This window comes from Peromyscus californicus, unplaced genomic scaffold (genome assembly GCF_007827085.1).
Source record: "Peromyscus californicus insignis strain IS unplaced genomic scaffold, ASM782708v3 Scaffold_3__1_contigs__length_106647218, whole genome shotgun sequence".
NCBI lineage: Eukaryota > Metazoa > Chordata > Mammalia > Rodentia > Cricetidae > Peromyscus > Peromyscus californicus.
Window position 1 is genome coordinate 71,692,637 of NW_026294551.1, and position 13,973 is coordinate 71,706,609.

The 13,973-nt window shown below is 50.8% G+C and overlaps 1 protein-coding gene across 1 annotated transcript in view; it reads right to left on the reverse strand.

Annotated features, from left to right (window-relative positions):
* The window catches only part of Col23a1 (collagen type XXIII alpha 1 chain), a 307,202-nt gene that overhangs the window by 12,030 nt on the left and 281,199 nt on the right, over window positions 1-13,973 (reverse strand). Inside the window, exons 9-17 of the mRNA XM_052757961.1 lie at window positions 12,841-12,957; window positions 11,997-12,032; window positions 10,086-10,112; window positions 8,041-8,094; window positions 6,827-6,889; window positions 6,370-6,414; window positions 3,495-3,572; window positions 1,928-1,981; window positions 1,286-1,330 (exon numbers count right to left, since the gene is read on the reverse strand). Coding sequence (XP_052613921.1) covers window positions 1,286-1,330; window positions 1,928-1,981; window positions 3,495-3,572; window positions 6,370-6,414; window positions 6,827-6,889; window positions 8,041-8,094; window positions 10,086-10,112; window positions 11,997-12,032; window positions 12,841-12,957 — 519 coding nt within the window. The remainder of the gene's footprint in view (window positions 1-1,285; window positions 1,331-1,927; window positions 1,982-3,494; window positions 3,573-6,369; window positions 6,415-6,826; window positions 6,890-8,040; window positions 8,095-10,085; window positions 10,113-11,996; window positions 12,033-12,840; window positions 12,958-13,973) is intronic.

A 13,973-nucleotide genomic window follows, 5' to 3' on the forward strand; every position in this document is an offset into this window, starting at 1 on the left:
TGTGGACCCTTCAGCTTAACAGGCTTGACCATATACCACACCTGGTTTTTTAATTTGTTCATCCATCCATCCATCCATCCATCCATCCATCCATCCATCCATCTATCCATCCATCCATTCATTTCTATCCCTTCCTGTCTCCATCCTCTGTTTTTTTTTTGGCTATGAAGCCAAGGATGGCCTTGAGGTCCTGATCCACCTACTTCCAGTTTCTCAGTGTTGGGATTACACACCTTACTCTACATTCCACTTTTTGCCTGTGAGTCTCCACCTCTAGCCCAGGTAGTTGGGAACATTGGTTGAACGCAATAGGGGAGCTATGTGGGCACCCCACCCCTGCATTCCTGTATGCTTGGGGCAGCTTATGAGGTAGGGGTGGATAGGGAGCATGTGAGATTGGTGTGTTCCCTCTGGGACACTCATGAGGCCAACACTTATTTTTAATTAAAATTTTCATTTATTCCTGTTTTATGTGTATGGCTGTTTTACACGTGTGTATATGTCTGTGTACCACATGAGTGCAGTGCCCACAGAGGCCAGAAGAGAGTTGGATCCCCTGGGACTGGAGTGACAGATGGTTATGAACCTCCAAGTGGGTGTTGAGAACCAAACCCAGGTCCTCTGGAAGAGCAGCAAGAGCTCTTAACCCCTGAGCCATCTCCAGCCCCACCCCACCCCCACTTTTTTTGTTTGTTTGGTTTGGTTTGGTTTTTGGTTTTTGATTTTCTGAGACATGGTTTTCCTGTGTAGCCTTGGCTGTCCTGGAACTCCCTCTGTAGACCAGGCTGGCCTCAAACTCACAGAGATCTGCCTGCCTCTGCTTCCTGAGTACTGAGATTAAAGGTGTGTGCCACCACTGCTCAGATGCTAGCCCCTTATTTTATTTATTTATTTATTTGTTTATGTATGTATGTATATATGTATTGTATGTATGTATGTATGTATGTATGTATTTTGTGGTGCTGGGGCTTGAACTCATGGCCTCATGCATGCTAGACAAGTGCTCTACTGCTGAGTTCCAGCCCTCATGAGGCCAACTCTGTGCTCATGTGTCTTTGAGTGACAGCGTTCCTTCACTCAACCAATTATGACAGGTCCAAGATGTTCCTCCTACTAGGGATTCAACAATAAAGATACATCCACCCACACCTGGGGAGATGCTCACCCATGTCTACATAGTAACACACACACACACACACACACACACACACACACACACACACACACACACACACACACACAATACCCAGTACGACATTGACATAGAAATGAAAGGCTCAGAGACCTTCTCTCCATCGATTCCTGGGGCGCCAGGCAATCCAAGTTCACCCTGGAAAGGAACAATTGGCAAAAGGAATTATGCCTTCCTCAACAGCCAGTGGGTTAGTGGCCCAAGGTGGGAGCTGCTGTCTCCCTGGTTAGCTCACAGCCCCCGGGGTTGGGTCCCTGCAGATGGACTTCCAGGAGGGTGGCCACTGTCTCCCTTTGTGTATTCAGCCTGAAGGGCAGCTGGAGTTGGTAGCTGTTACTGCCAGCTGGGGTACTTAAGATTAGGACTGCAGGGTTCAGTGGCTTGTTCTAGGTCACAGAGTCCAGGGATGCTAGTGTCAGAACCAGACCCTGCCCAACCTGGGCTCTTGGTTCTGAGAAAAGGAGTGATGAACAGGTATATGCCACAGAATGGCTGTGTGCATCTGTGGGCCACTGTATGTCCCCAGGGCTCCATTCTTCAGTTCAGGCTCTCTTCTGAAGAGCTGAGGTCTAAAGAAGGGGTGTAAGTTCAGGAATGGGCAGGACCCCTTTCTCTGAGCCCTATAAGTCAGGCTACTATGCCAGGAGGAAATTGGGGTACACATATCAGAGAGGAGAGGGGAAGTGGTACCTAGAGATGAATGCTTGGGGGTCCCATAAATGCAGCTACACTAACCTTGGCTCCAGGGATCCCTGGTGGCCCCGGAGCTCCCTGTGGCCCAGGAGGACCCTGTATGCAAAAGATCAAGCCAGTTATGGTTAGACAAGACCCTCCACCACCTACCAAGCCTTCTCACCTCAGGTCCCCAGCAGCTTACTTCCCACCCAGTCAAATCAGCTCTTACAGCATGCAGTTTGGTTTGGCCTTCAAGTCTACAGAGGGGCCAGTGAGAGGGTACTGGCCGTTGGAGGAGATACTGGTGTCCAAAGCTGGAGGGGCCTCTGCCCTCAGAGAAGTTCTCCTCAAACATGCCTTCCTTTATAACACTCCCCTGCTTAAGATTTGGCAGTGGCTCACCTTTGACTCTCAAAATAAGCTGAAGTCTTTTTCTAGCCTTCAAGACAGGCCAAATATGCAAAGGAACAACGGCCTGGTCCTGCCACTTCTGCTGGGCCTGTGAACTCACTGACCGTCTGGATCTGTTGTCTGCTGTCCCAGAAGTCCCCCAGTCACACGGTAGACTGTGTGTCCACACTGTCTCATTCTAAGCTCTTGTACCAACACACTCAGATGGCCAACGCATGCCCTCCCCCAGAGGCCACATCTTACACAGCTCCTCTGACCTTGTTTCAAGTTCTCTTTTCAGCCAGTCCCCTGCTTATCGATGTCCCCGTTGCGATGGCTCTGGGCTTATTTCCTCCGCCCTTCCCACCTTCTTTAGGGCCAGGCTCAGCACTCATGTCCCAGGGAGCTCCCTGCCTCAAGCCCTCCCCATATCAGCCCTCACACACTTACACAACTCCGCCTGGCCACCCCCAGTACACTGGTAGTTTGACATCCTTACACTCAAGAACTAACTAGAGCTCCCATGACCCATGACATCGAGTCTCTTCTTACTTTTGTACCCCACACCAACCTCCTGGCTCCCTGAATGAGGATTCTACCATATGTTTCCCATAAGCCTGGGATATACCATGCACCTCAGGCCCATATCACACCACACCACACCACACCACACCATGCAGGCCAGTGTGGGCCATAGTTACCATCAACTTGTACTTCCCAGAGGCCTGTGGAAGGTAACTGGAATTGATACTTAGGCAGGGTCGGGCACTAATGCTCACTTCAGTTTCTGACGACTACCTCATCCCATCTTATATCCCTCCCTGAACCCAAGAGCAGTTGGCACCATCTCTTTTTGGCCTGGTGCCCAGAGACCACATGAGTCCCAAGGCTCCTTGGTCAGCCTTGTCTTTCTTATCTCCTTACAGTAATTGTTAGAAGCTCTCCTGACAGTGGTACCTAGAAAATCCCCAGAGGCACAGTTGGGTTTGGTGAGAGGGCTTTCCTTTTTTTGCCTTGGCTCGTGGGAAGGTCAGGGCTCTCTGAGTCACAGTCACAGAAAATCTCTCAGCACTGTGTGGATCTCCACACGGGACCAATTTCCACATTAGGTGCCTGAGGAAACCCAGGTCTCTATGCTGTATTGTCCTTGGTCCCATAGGTAAGACACAGTGAGCCATTGCTCCCTCAGAAATGGACATAAAGGGTGCATCCAGGGCCCCATGAGGAACACTCTTACCTTCAGGGCATCTAAGATCCGGCCATCATAGTCGATTACCACTGTGTCACCTTGTTCTCCCTTGAGGCCTGGGGGACCCTGTGGCAGGAGAGAAGAGCTGCATCATGGGTGACATAGCAGGTCTTTCGTCACATTCAGAGATGAGGAGCTCAAGAGTTTGTCACCCAGGCCACAGGCATGCCTGTGCATCACCATCATCATAGCAAGCTGTTTGTTCATTAAAGGTCCCATGAGGGAAGTGGCAGGGAGCCTGGGGCCAGCTGCAGAACACGCTGCCATCTGACCGGAGAGAGGGGCTGCCTGTGGTTTGCCTTCATGTGGATAGTCAAATCCAATGAGGTCCAGTTCTCACGGAAAGTGGAAAGCCCAATGCTGTGGGATGGTCTGTATGTCAAGTGTGTTGCTGATTGGTCAATAAATAAATCACTGATTGGCCCGTGGTCAGGCAGGAAGTATAGGCGGGACAAGGAGGAGAATAAAGCTGGGAAGTTGAAGGCTGAGTCAGAGAGACACTGCCAGCCGCCATGATGACAAACAGCATGTGAAGATGCCGGTAAGCCACGAGCCACGTGGCAAGGTATAGATTTATGGAAATGGATTAATTTAAGCTGTAAGAACAGTTAGCAAGAAGCCTGCCACGGCCATACAGTTTGTAACCAATATAAGTCTCTGTGTTTACTTGGTTGGGTCTGACGGCTGTGGGACTGGCAGGTGAGAGAGATTTGTCCTGACTGTGGGCCAGGCAGGAAAACTCTAGCTACAGCCCAACACTATTGTTTTATTTTTTGGGACAAGGTCTCACTGTAGAGCCCTATCTAGCTTGAAACTTGCTATGTAGACCCTGCTGGCCTCTAACTCAGAGATCTACCTGCCTTTGGCTCTCAAGTGCTGGGATAAAAGGCGTGTACCACTATGTTCTCTCTCTCTCTCTCTCTCTCTCTCTCTCTCTCTCTCTCTCTCTCTCTCTCTCTCTGTGTGTGTGTGTGTGTGTGTGTGTGTGTGTGTGTGTGTGTGTGTGTGGCAGGATCTCTAGGTCAGGCTGGCCTTAAAACTTAGTATGTAAGTTAGGATGACCTTGGACTTCTGATTTTTCTGTCTCTACCTTCCAAGTGCGGAGACTACAGGTGACAGGTGCGCACTACCACGCCTGGTTTACGCAGTATCAGGAACCTAAAGACCTTGGAGCCCAGGGCTCCATGTATACTAGGGAAGCACTCTAGGGTCTGAGCTACGTCCGCAGCCTACAAAGCCTCCTTTTGATGGGGAGACTTTTAAATGTGTCCAACTGAAGCAACCCAACTGCCCCAAATCCCTTCTAAGACACTGTGTTGACCAAGGGAGGCTGATTCCACCTTATTGACTGAGTCGGGCAGGGGTCTCTCCATTAAACCCAGAGTTCGCTGATGTGGCTAGTCTTGCAACCAGCTTGATCTGGGGATCCCCTGTCTCCGCCTTCCATGGAATTACGTGTTGGCCACCATGTCCTCCCACCTGTTTGTCACACTTGCTTGGTAAGTGCTCTAGCTGAGCCATTTCCCCAGCTCCCGGAGCACAGGGGCTACGTGATGGTCTGGGAAAACGTAGCCAAAGATGGGACACTATAGTCAGCAGAAAGACATGTCCACACCAGGCGGGAGAGCTGTCTGGGGAATGCAAGGGAGACGAGAAGGGAGAGGCCCCTCACTCTTGCCGACTTCTATTTTGGTCTCTCGCTGGCTGACACTTGGAAGTTTTCATTATAACAGACAAGCTCATCTGCAAAAGGAGCTGTACTCTTTCTGAGAAATGTCACATACGAGACTGCTAAAAATTTCAAATGAACTATGCCTCAAGTCCAACCGCCTTGGGGCATATGTATAAGGAGTCCTTTGATGTATGTTTTCTCTCCTAACTCCCTTCTCCAGCTGCAAGTCTTCAGTGTACAAAAAGAAAAGGTCTCTTCAAGGAGACAGAATTTTGTGGGTAAGGAAAATAAAAGATTCCAGTACATGGTTTTTCCTAACGCCTAAGTTTAGCCCTAGATTAAGTAGCTTTAAAATCCCAGATCAGATATATAGCTGAACTACTTAGGCACATCCCCCTCTTAATACCCGCACTTGATTCTCTTCAAGTGCACATCTTTCTGCTTCATAAACAAACTCGCTAACTTTGCTTTGCTCTTGGGGCTGGAAAGATGGCTCCGTGGTTAAGAGTGCATACACACTGCTCTTGCAGAAGACCTGAGTCATCAGGCAGCCCACAACCACCTGTAATTCCTGCTCCAAGAGATCTGCAGGCACTGCACTCACATGCACAACCCCCCCCCCCCACAGGTACATGTATATATACATAATTAAAAATAACATCTGTGGTGGATGTCAAGGACCAGGGTGAACCTGAGTAGAGTCCCTCAGGCTCTGAGTGGGGCTCCTTACGTTAGACTGCTGGCAGTATTGAGTCACATTTCCAGGTGCTGGTGACACATGAGTTAGTTACAAAAGATCTGGGGGCTAGAGGCTGGAGAGATGGTTCAGTCGTTAAGAGCACTTGCTTTTCTCGCAGAGGGCTTGAAAAAGCAAGACCATCCCAAAGCAGGCGAAGTCATGCCTAATGATAACTAGAAGACCAATGTTTGAATATGCAAAGAAGATTCTAGAAGCGTATACAGTTAGCTGGGAAGGGAGAGAGCTCTTACTTACCAAGTGGGATCCTTCCCTTTATACAGCCATATTTTAATTTTCACTATAGGCATGTGTTATGAAAAGTTTTACAATCACCAAAAAATTTAAGAAAAAAAGATGCCTAGGGCTTGTTGCTTCACCAACCCTCTGGGACCCCTGCCGGGGACAAAGGACTTCTGGATCCCACCAGTGTGGCCAGAAGGAATGCTGCTTACCCGGGGCCCTGTGGCTCCATCTGGGCCTGGGTGGCCGGGCTCCCCCTGTGGAAACACATGGATGTCTGCTGGTGTGTGAGATTCTTATGCTCCATCTCACCTCCGTCCCCTCTTCCCCAAAGAGGCCAACGCCCATGTGCTGGGGCCTCATAGCCCGTGTAGAAGAGCAGCCTTCTACACTGAGTAGTGGTGGAGATTCTGAGGCCCAGGAGCCCAAGACTACATGATAGCTTACCCCAGAACTGGGCCTGAATGAGACCTTGTCGCTGGCTCTGAACCATGGACCACCCTCCCTCAGACCACCCTGCTTGTGAGTCAAAGGGGACCCCTGGTCCAGGCCCTCTGGGACTCGCTCTTTAAAAGTGCAAATTAAGAGGTAAAATCACGTTGTCCTCTGGTGACTGGGTGACAGTGTCAATGGGGCCTTCAGGTACTAGGCAGAGCATTGTGATATCACCTTCAGTCCTGGGGCACCGTCCGCTCCATTCTCTCCTTGGGGCCCCACATCCCCTGGCTCACCCTGAAATGGAGAAATTATCAGTGAAAACAAGCAGAGGTGCTAGCCTGGGGCCACTGGGCCTTGTGCTCAGGCCTCCTGGTGAATGTGGCCCTTCCGGGCTGGGGGATGGAGCTCGAAGCTCTCTCGAGCCTGAGGGGTTTACAGGACCACGACCACCTCCTTCTGGTCTGGATCTTGGCACACACCTGGGGTCGCTCAAGAGACTTTGCAGGTGCACATGTGTGTGAGTGCACATGTATGTGAGTGCATATGTATGTGAGTGCACGTGTATGTGAGTGCACGTGTATGTGTGGAAGTCAGGGGGACTCTGAGTGTCACTCCGTTAGCACCATCTTTAGTTCCTTCTGGTCTTGTTTTTGAGAAAGGATGTATCTCCCTGGCTTGGAACTTGCTACATAAGTAAAGCTGGCAGCCAGCAAGCCCCAGGGAGCTGATGGTCCTCCTCCTCAGTGCTGGGCAGCCACCATGCCTGCTTTCTTAAATAAATAAATTCCCTTTTTGAATTTAGCTTTTGAGACAGTTCTGGCTGTCTTGGAGCTCACAGAGACCCGCCTGCCTCTGCCTCCCGAGTGCTGGGATTAAATGAATGTCCCACCGCACCTAGCCCCCGCCTTTAAAAAAATGTGGGTTCTGGGGATCAAATTCACATCTCTGTGCTTGCAAGGCAGACATTGGACTGACAGCCATCACTTCAGTCTCTTGGGCTTCTTCCGAGTCAGAGTCTCACTCTGTAGCCCAGGCTGGCCTCAAACTCAGATCCTCCTGCCTCAGCCTTCTGAGTGGTGAGATTATGGGTGTGTGCCACCATGCTTGGTCCAAGAGACAGTCTGGAGGCAGGCTGGCTAGGAGCTTGGTGGCTGTGACGAAGGGTTTGGGGCACAAGGTGTGAAGATAGCATCCTATCCCCAGCTTGGCACTAGGCAGGGCGTGGAGAGACTAAGGTGGGATCCAAGAGGACTTAGGGTAGGGGAGACAGACGGTCTGGATGAGAAGCCAAGCCACTGCCAAGGTGTCCAGGGCCTACTGCTTCCTCCCTCTGGCCTGTCCTGGGAATTGGCCCATAACCCCGTGAAGTGAAAGGGCCCGGAAAGGGGCATCTCTGGTTAGATGGCAACTTTAGTGGACTTTGAGGAAGAGGGTTGTGTACTTACCTTGGGCCCCGGGGGTCCAGGGAGTCCTGGCTGGCTGGGCATCCCATCATCCCCCTGAGAAGGATAACATCTGAGGCTGAAGCCACTGCACGTGGACACGTGGGCCACACTTTTGAGTGGTCCAGCTGGCCCCTACCTGCTCTAGACTCACGGCACACCTGTCTGGTCCAGGCACTAGTGGCAGGTACTCCCCGCACTTAGCCCTCTAAGGCAGGGTCTGACCTGAATCATCTCAGTCCCTACAACAGCCTAGAACCAGCTTCAGTAGATTTCTGCAGACACAGGGCATGGACAAGTGAATGGGAGCAAGTTCACCAGTCAACAAAGAGCTGGTGAGCATTCCTTAGGGACCAGAGCACACACAGTCCCTGATCTGTGGACATGAGGGTAAAAAACAGAAGGCACTGTGCCTACCTAGCACATGGGGAGGGACCTAGGGACAGCCAGCCTTCTGGAGCATGGGGCAGCTTTGCTGAGACTTGGATGGGAAGAGGCAGCCAGCTTGTCACAAAGCAGAGAACATTCCAGGTCGGTGCTTGGTTCTCAACCTACACGTTCAGTGATCCAGAAGGCTGACTAAAGAGACCCCAGCCACACCCCAAAGTCTCAGGTGGGTCTCGGGTGAGCGGCAGTTTGCTTTCCTTCTCTCTTCCCTCCCCTCCACTTCCCTTCCTTTCCCTCATCCCCTCCCCTCCCCTTCTCTCCTTTCTCTATCTTCCCCTTTTCCTCCTTTTGGGCTCTCATGTAGCCCAGGCTGGCCTCGAACTCACTATGTAGCCAAGGGTCACTGTCCAGCTTCCACTTCTGGAGTGCTAGGATTACAGGTGTGCACCACCACACCTAGCTTACACTGTGCTGCAGGGTTAGATTCAGGACTTTGTGCTACTCGGGAATCCGGCCCCTTAGCTACTTCCCTAGCAACCAGAATTTGCATTTCTGACAAGGCCCCAAGTGATGGTGACAGTGCTGGGGATTTGAACTTAGGTTCTCATGCTTAAAATGCAAACATTTTAACCCACGGAACCATCTCTCCAACCCCTAGCAAAGGAGGTTTTTTTTTTTTTTTTTTGGTTTTTCAAGACAGGGTTTCTCTGTGTAGCTTTGCGCCTTTCCTGGAACTCGCTTTGGAGACCAGGCTGGCCTCGAACTCACAGAGATCCGCCTGGCTCTGCCTCCCAAGTGCTGGGATTAAAGGCGTGCGCCACCACCACCCGGCGCAAAGGAGGTTTTTAAGACAGTGAAATTACTGTTAGGTATGTTACTGGAGGGCACAAGCCACCACACATTTGTCCCACAACAGCACTAGGCACCCTCCTGTGAACGGTGGACTTTGGGGGACAACGTGTCAATGTAATTTCTTCAGTTGTGGCACATGTACCACTCTGACAGGGGATGCTAACAACAAGGGAAGCTACACGGACTACACATATGAGAGGCAGAGGTGTGGGGGTGTGGGGTGTTGTGGTGGGGTGGGCAGGGCGAGTGTGTGCAGGCCATACAAGAAAGCTCTGCACCTTTCCTTCAATTTTGCTGTGAATCTAAAACTACATAGAAAACAAAGTATTTTTAAAAACCAGAACTGGGCAGTGGTGGTGCACGCCTTTAATCCCAGCACTTGGGAGTCAGAGGCAGGTGGATCTCTGTGAGTTCAGGGCCAGCCTGGTCTACAGAGCAAGTTCCAGGACAGCCTGGGCTACACAGAGAAACCCTGTCTCAAAACAATACTACCACCAAAACCAACCAACCAACCAACCAACCTCACAAGCAAACAAAACAACCCCCAGCCCCCAAACCAAAAACAACCACAAACCCCAACAGCCAAGGTGTCTCGTGATTAAACCCTCATCATAGCTTGATGTGAAGTCAAGGCAAGAAAGATAGGCCATGCCCCCATTTAACAGGTGAATAAACTGAGCCCTACAGATGCAGTGACCTGTCTCTCCTTTGAACTGAGTCTCTTAACCTCCCTGCTTCAGTCTCACCGGGGGAAGTTGGGAGAAGGTGGGGAGCGAGGCGAAGGAGTAGGAGGGGTGCTGAGCACGCACCTTGGGTCCTGGAGGTCCCTTGGGGCCCTGGAACAAGAGAAGGGAGGTGTTAGAAGGGGAGTGAAGGCAGGAAGGTCAGGGTTCGAGTTCAAGGTCATCCTTGGCTACATAGTGAATTTGGGGCCAGTCTGGGATACATGAGACCTTGTCTCAAAAATGCCAAATCAGGGCTGGTGAACTGACTCAACCAGTAAAGGCACCGGATGCCGAAGCCTGGCGATGATCTTAGTTTAATCCCTGGACCCACACAGCGGGAGGAGAGAACCAGCTTCTCCAAGTTGTCCTCTGATTTCCATGTGGGTGTGGTGGTGTGTGAGTGCCCCCACACAGATACAATCATGCGCACACACACACACACACACACACACACACACACACACACACACAATCATAAAAATAAAAAAAACAACCCCAAATAAAACAAAGGAAAAGAAAACCAAGACCCCAAACTAAACAAAATAAAAAGAAAAGCCAGGGAGCTGGAGAGATGGCTCAGCGGTTAAGAGCACTGGCTGCTCTTCCATTGGTCCTGAGTTCAATTCCAGCATCCACATGGCAGCTCACAACTGTCTGTAACTCCAGTTCCAGGGGGATCTGACACCCTCACACAGACACAACAGCAATGCACAGAAAACAAACAGAACAACAACAACAATACCCCCCAGACTCCCCCAACGATGAAGGATTTGAAGGCCTTGTCAGGGCTCCAAGGGAACTATGCACCCATGTGGTACACAAATGTATATGCAGGCTAAAGATCCATATACATAAAATAATAAAATGATAATAAGTGAAATAAAAAAAGAAAACCTAAACCCAAACAACAAAACATGCCCCCTCGCACCAAAAAAACCAACCAAAAAAAAAAAAAAAAAAAAAAGAAAAAGAAAAAGAAAAAAAACCCGCAAAATTCTGACATCCAAAAAATTGGATACACTTCAAGGAAACTGCTGTATGTGGGGGGAAAAAGTCATTCTCAAAGTTATCCATGCAGCCTGGAGAGATGGCTCAGTGGTTAAGAACGCAGCCTTCCAGGTACTCCTGGGGCTTTCTTGTCATTTTCCTTTAATCAAGGGTGACATCACATCGCAGAAGAAGAGGCAGGCGTGGCTAGAAGCAGAGATGCTCAGCCAAGTCCTAGGGCAGCCTCCTTGTGCCTCGAGCAGTGGCTGTGTCGGGGCTCAAAAGGTGACAGAGGAACTGGGACTCTCATCCAGGAAGGGAGGTTCTAGAACTCTGTCCAGGTTGGGGACATAGGGATGGGCACACAAGCATGTACATCTCCATAACCCTGGGGTGGGGATATGAGGCGGGAGGGCTTATCTCGTCCACTTGATTAGATTCAGAATCACCATGGAGGGCTGGAGAGCTGGCTCAGAGGTTAAGAGCACTGGCTGCTCTTCCAGAGGTCCTGAGTTCAATTCCCAGCAACCACATGGTGGCTCACAACCATTTGTAATGAGATCTGGTGCCCTCTTCTGGCCTGCAGGCGTACATGCAGACAGAATCACCATGGAAACACACACCGGGTGCGGCTGTGAGGGCATTTCCGGAAAGGTTCAGCTGAATAGGGACGACCCATTAAAAGTGGGCACCACTGTCCCATGGACTGGGGGTCCTGGACTGAGTAAAAGGAGAAGGTGGTTGTGCAGCACCATTCACAATTCTCTGCTTTCTGACTGTAGACACTGTGTGACCAGCTGCCTCAGGCTTCTGCCACCACGCCCTCCCCCCAATGATGGACTGTACCCTCAGCCTATGAGCAAAAACCAGTCTTTCTTACTTGAAGTCTCTTTTGCCAAGCACATTGTCATAGCAATGAGGAAAGTAGCTATTACAGTGGGAAAGAGGCTTCCCTCCCCTGGAGCCACAGCCCTGCACTCTAGCCTTGCAAATACCCTGGACACTCACCATCTCGCCATCTTGTCCAGGTTCTCCTTTGGGACCCTAAGGAGGTATGTGAAAATAGCAGTGAGTGACCCACAGATGCCACATTAACTGAGCCTGAATCTCATGCCAGGACATGGGCAAGGGTTCTAAGTAGAGCATCCAAATTCACCTTCTTTCAGCCCTGAGAAGTGGTTGTTATAATGTCTCCACTTCACAGATGAGAAGGTTGAGGCTTTGGTAGTTATGCATCTATTGTGACAGTGAATAGATGGGCCAACTCAGAGGACCAGTCCTGATAGGAGCCCCTGGTCATCTAGTAGAGTCTCTGCACTGGAGGGAAGGACAGGTTGGAGTCTCTGGGATGAGAAAACTATTTTCTGTGGACTGGCCTCACATGGCCTCGGGGAGAAACTGAGGCTCATTAGTTAGTACTGAGGGAAAGGGAGCAGGGAGAGGAATAGGGGTTGGTGGAGAATTGCAGATAAAGGGCTCACCTGCGGGTCTCTGGGTCAGAGTTGGGGTGAGGATTTAGACTGAGCTTGCAACTCAAGGTTAGGGTCCATGGGTCTTTTAGGGTTAGACTTGGGTTTGCGGCCAGGCTCAGAGGCAGAGTCTGAATAATAGTCTGAGCTGGGGCATGGGACAGAATTTGAGGTCAAGGTCCTGATTAGGGCTAAGAAGCAGATCAGCTGCGGATGGAGTTAGAGTTGGGTCTAGGTTGAGTGCGTGCATTGGGTAATGGTTGGCGTTGGGCCTGCTAAGAATAATGCTGGTTTGGAGCTGGCTCTGGGAATCAGGGTTCAGCGTGTGAGCCAATATAGGACCAGCTAGCTCTTGGAGGCCCCAGTTCCACGCCTTCTCTTACCGCTGGGCCTTGAGCGCCTCTGGGGCCGTCTTTCCCAGTGTCACCAGGAGGGCCTCGGGCCCCAGGTGGTCCAGGGGGCCCAGGAGGTCCTGCAGCTCCATCTTGCCCTTGGGCTCCCTGAAAGACACATGGTTTGACTTGACCCTGAGGGTGAGGGCGACGGTAAGGTTCTAGCTTCCAGAAAGAGGCTTTCTTAGATGGGCAACCCTTGTGCCTTCCTGTTGCCCAGCCTTGAGGCGGGCACAAGGCTTTGAAATTGGGCTCTGGCTGCTTCTTGGTAGCTGCAGGAGGGGACCTTGGTGGAACAGACCCAACAGGACCTAGCTGCCACCTTCTCAGCATCTGAAGCCTGGATCTGTTGTCAGGAGGGAAAATGGCATGTGCTGGGTAGGTGAGACAGTGTCTCCTGCAAGAATGTCCTACTTGGTCCTCTCTTGGCTGCATTAAAAGGGGCAGACATGCATGAGCGGGCATTTATTTTATGCTCACACACAACTGCATGTGGCTATTTGGTAGCTTTCTTTGTAACTGCCTGAAATGGAAGCTCTCAAAATATCCCTCCCACAGGCGAGAGGCTGAGCTCCATGTCATATTATGACATACCACTCAGCAGTAAACAGAAAAGGAACAGGCAAAGCCCAGCACTTGGGAGGTTGAGGCAGGAGGACTGCTGTAAACTTGAGGCCAGCCTGAATTACAAAATGAGTTCCAGAGCCAGACGGTGGTGGCACAAGCCTTTAACCCCAGCACTCCGGAGGCAGAGGCAGGCGGTTCTCTGTGAGTTCGACAGAGTGAGTTCTGTGACAGCCAGGGGTATACAGAGAAACCCTGTCTTTAAAAACCAACCAACCGCCGGGCGGTGGTGGTGCACGCCTTTAATCCCAGCACTCGGGAGGCAGAGCCAGGCGGATCTCTGTGAGTTCGAGGCCAGCCTGGTCTCCAAAGCGAGTTCCAGAACAGGCACCAAACGTACACAGAGAAACCCTGTCTCGAAAAACCAAAAAAAAAACCAACAAAACAAAACCAACCAACCAACCAACCAACCAACCAACCAACCAACCAAACAGCCAAATCAACCAAAAAAACCAAAATGAGTTCCAGACCAGCCTTACCTACAAAGTGAGATCCTGTTT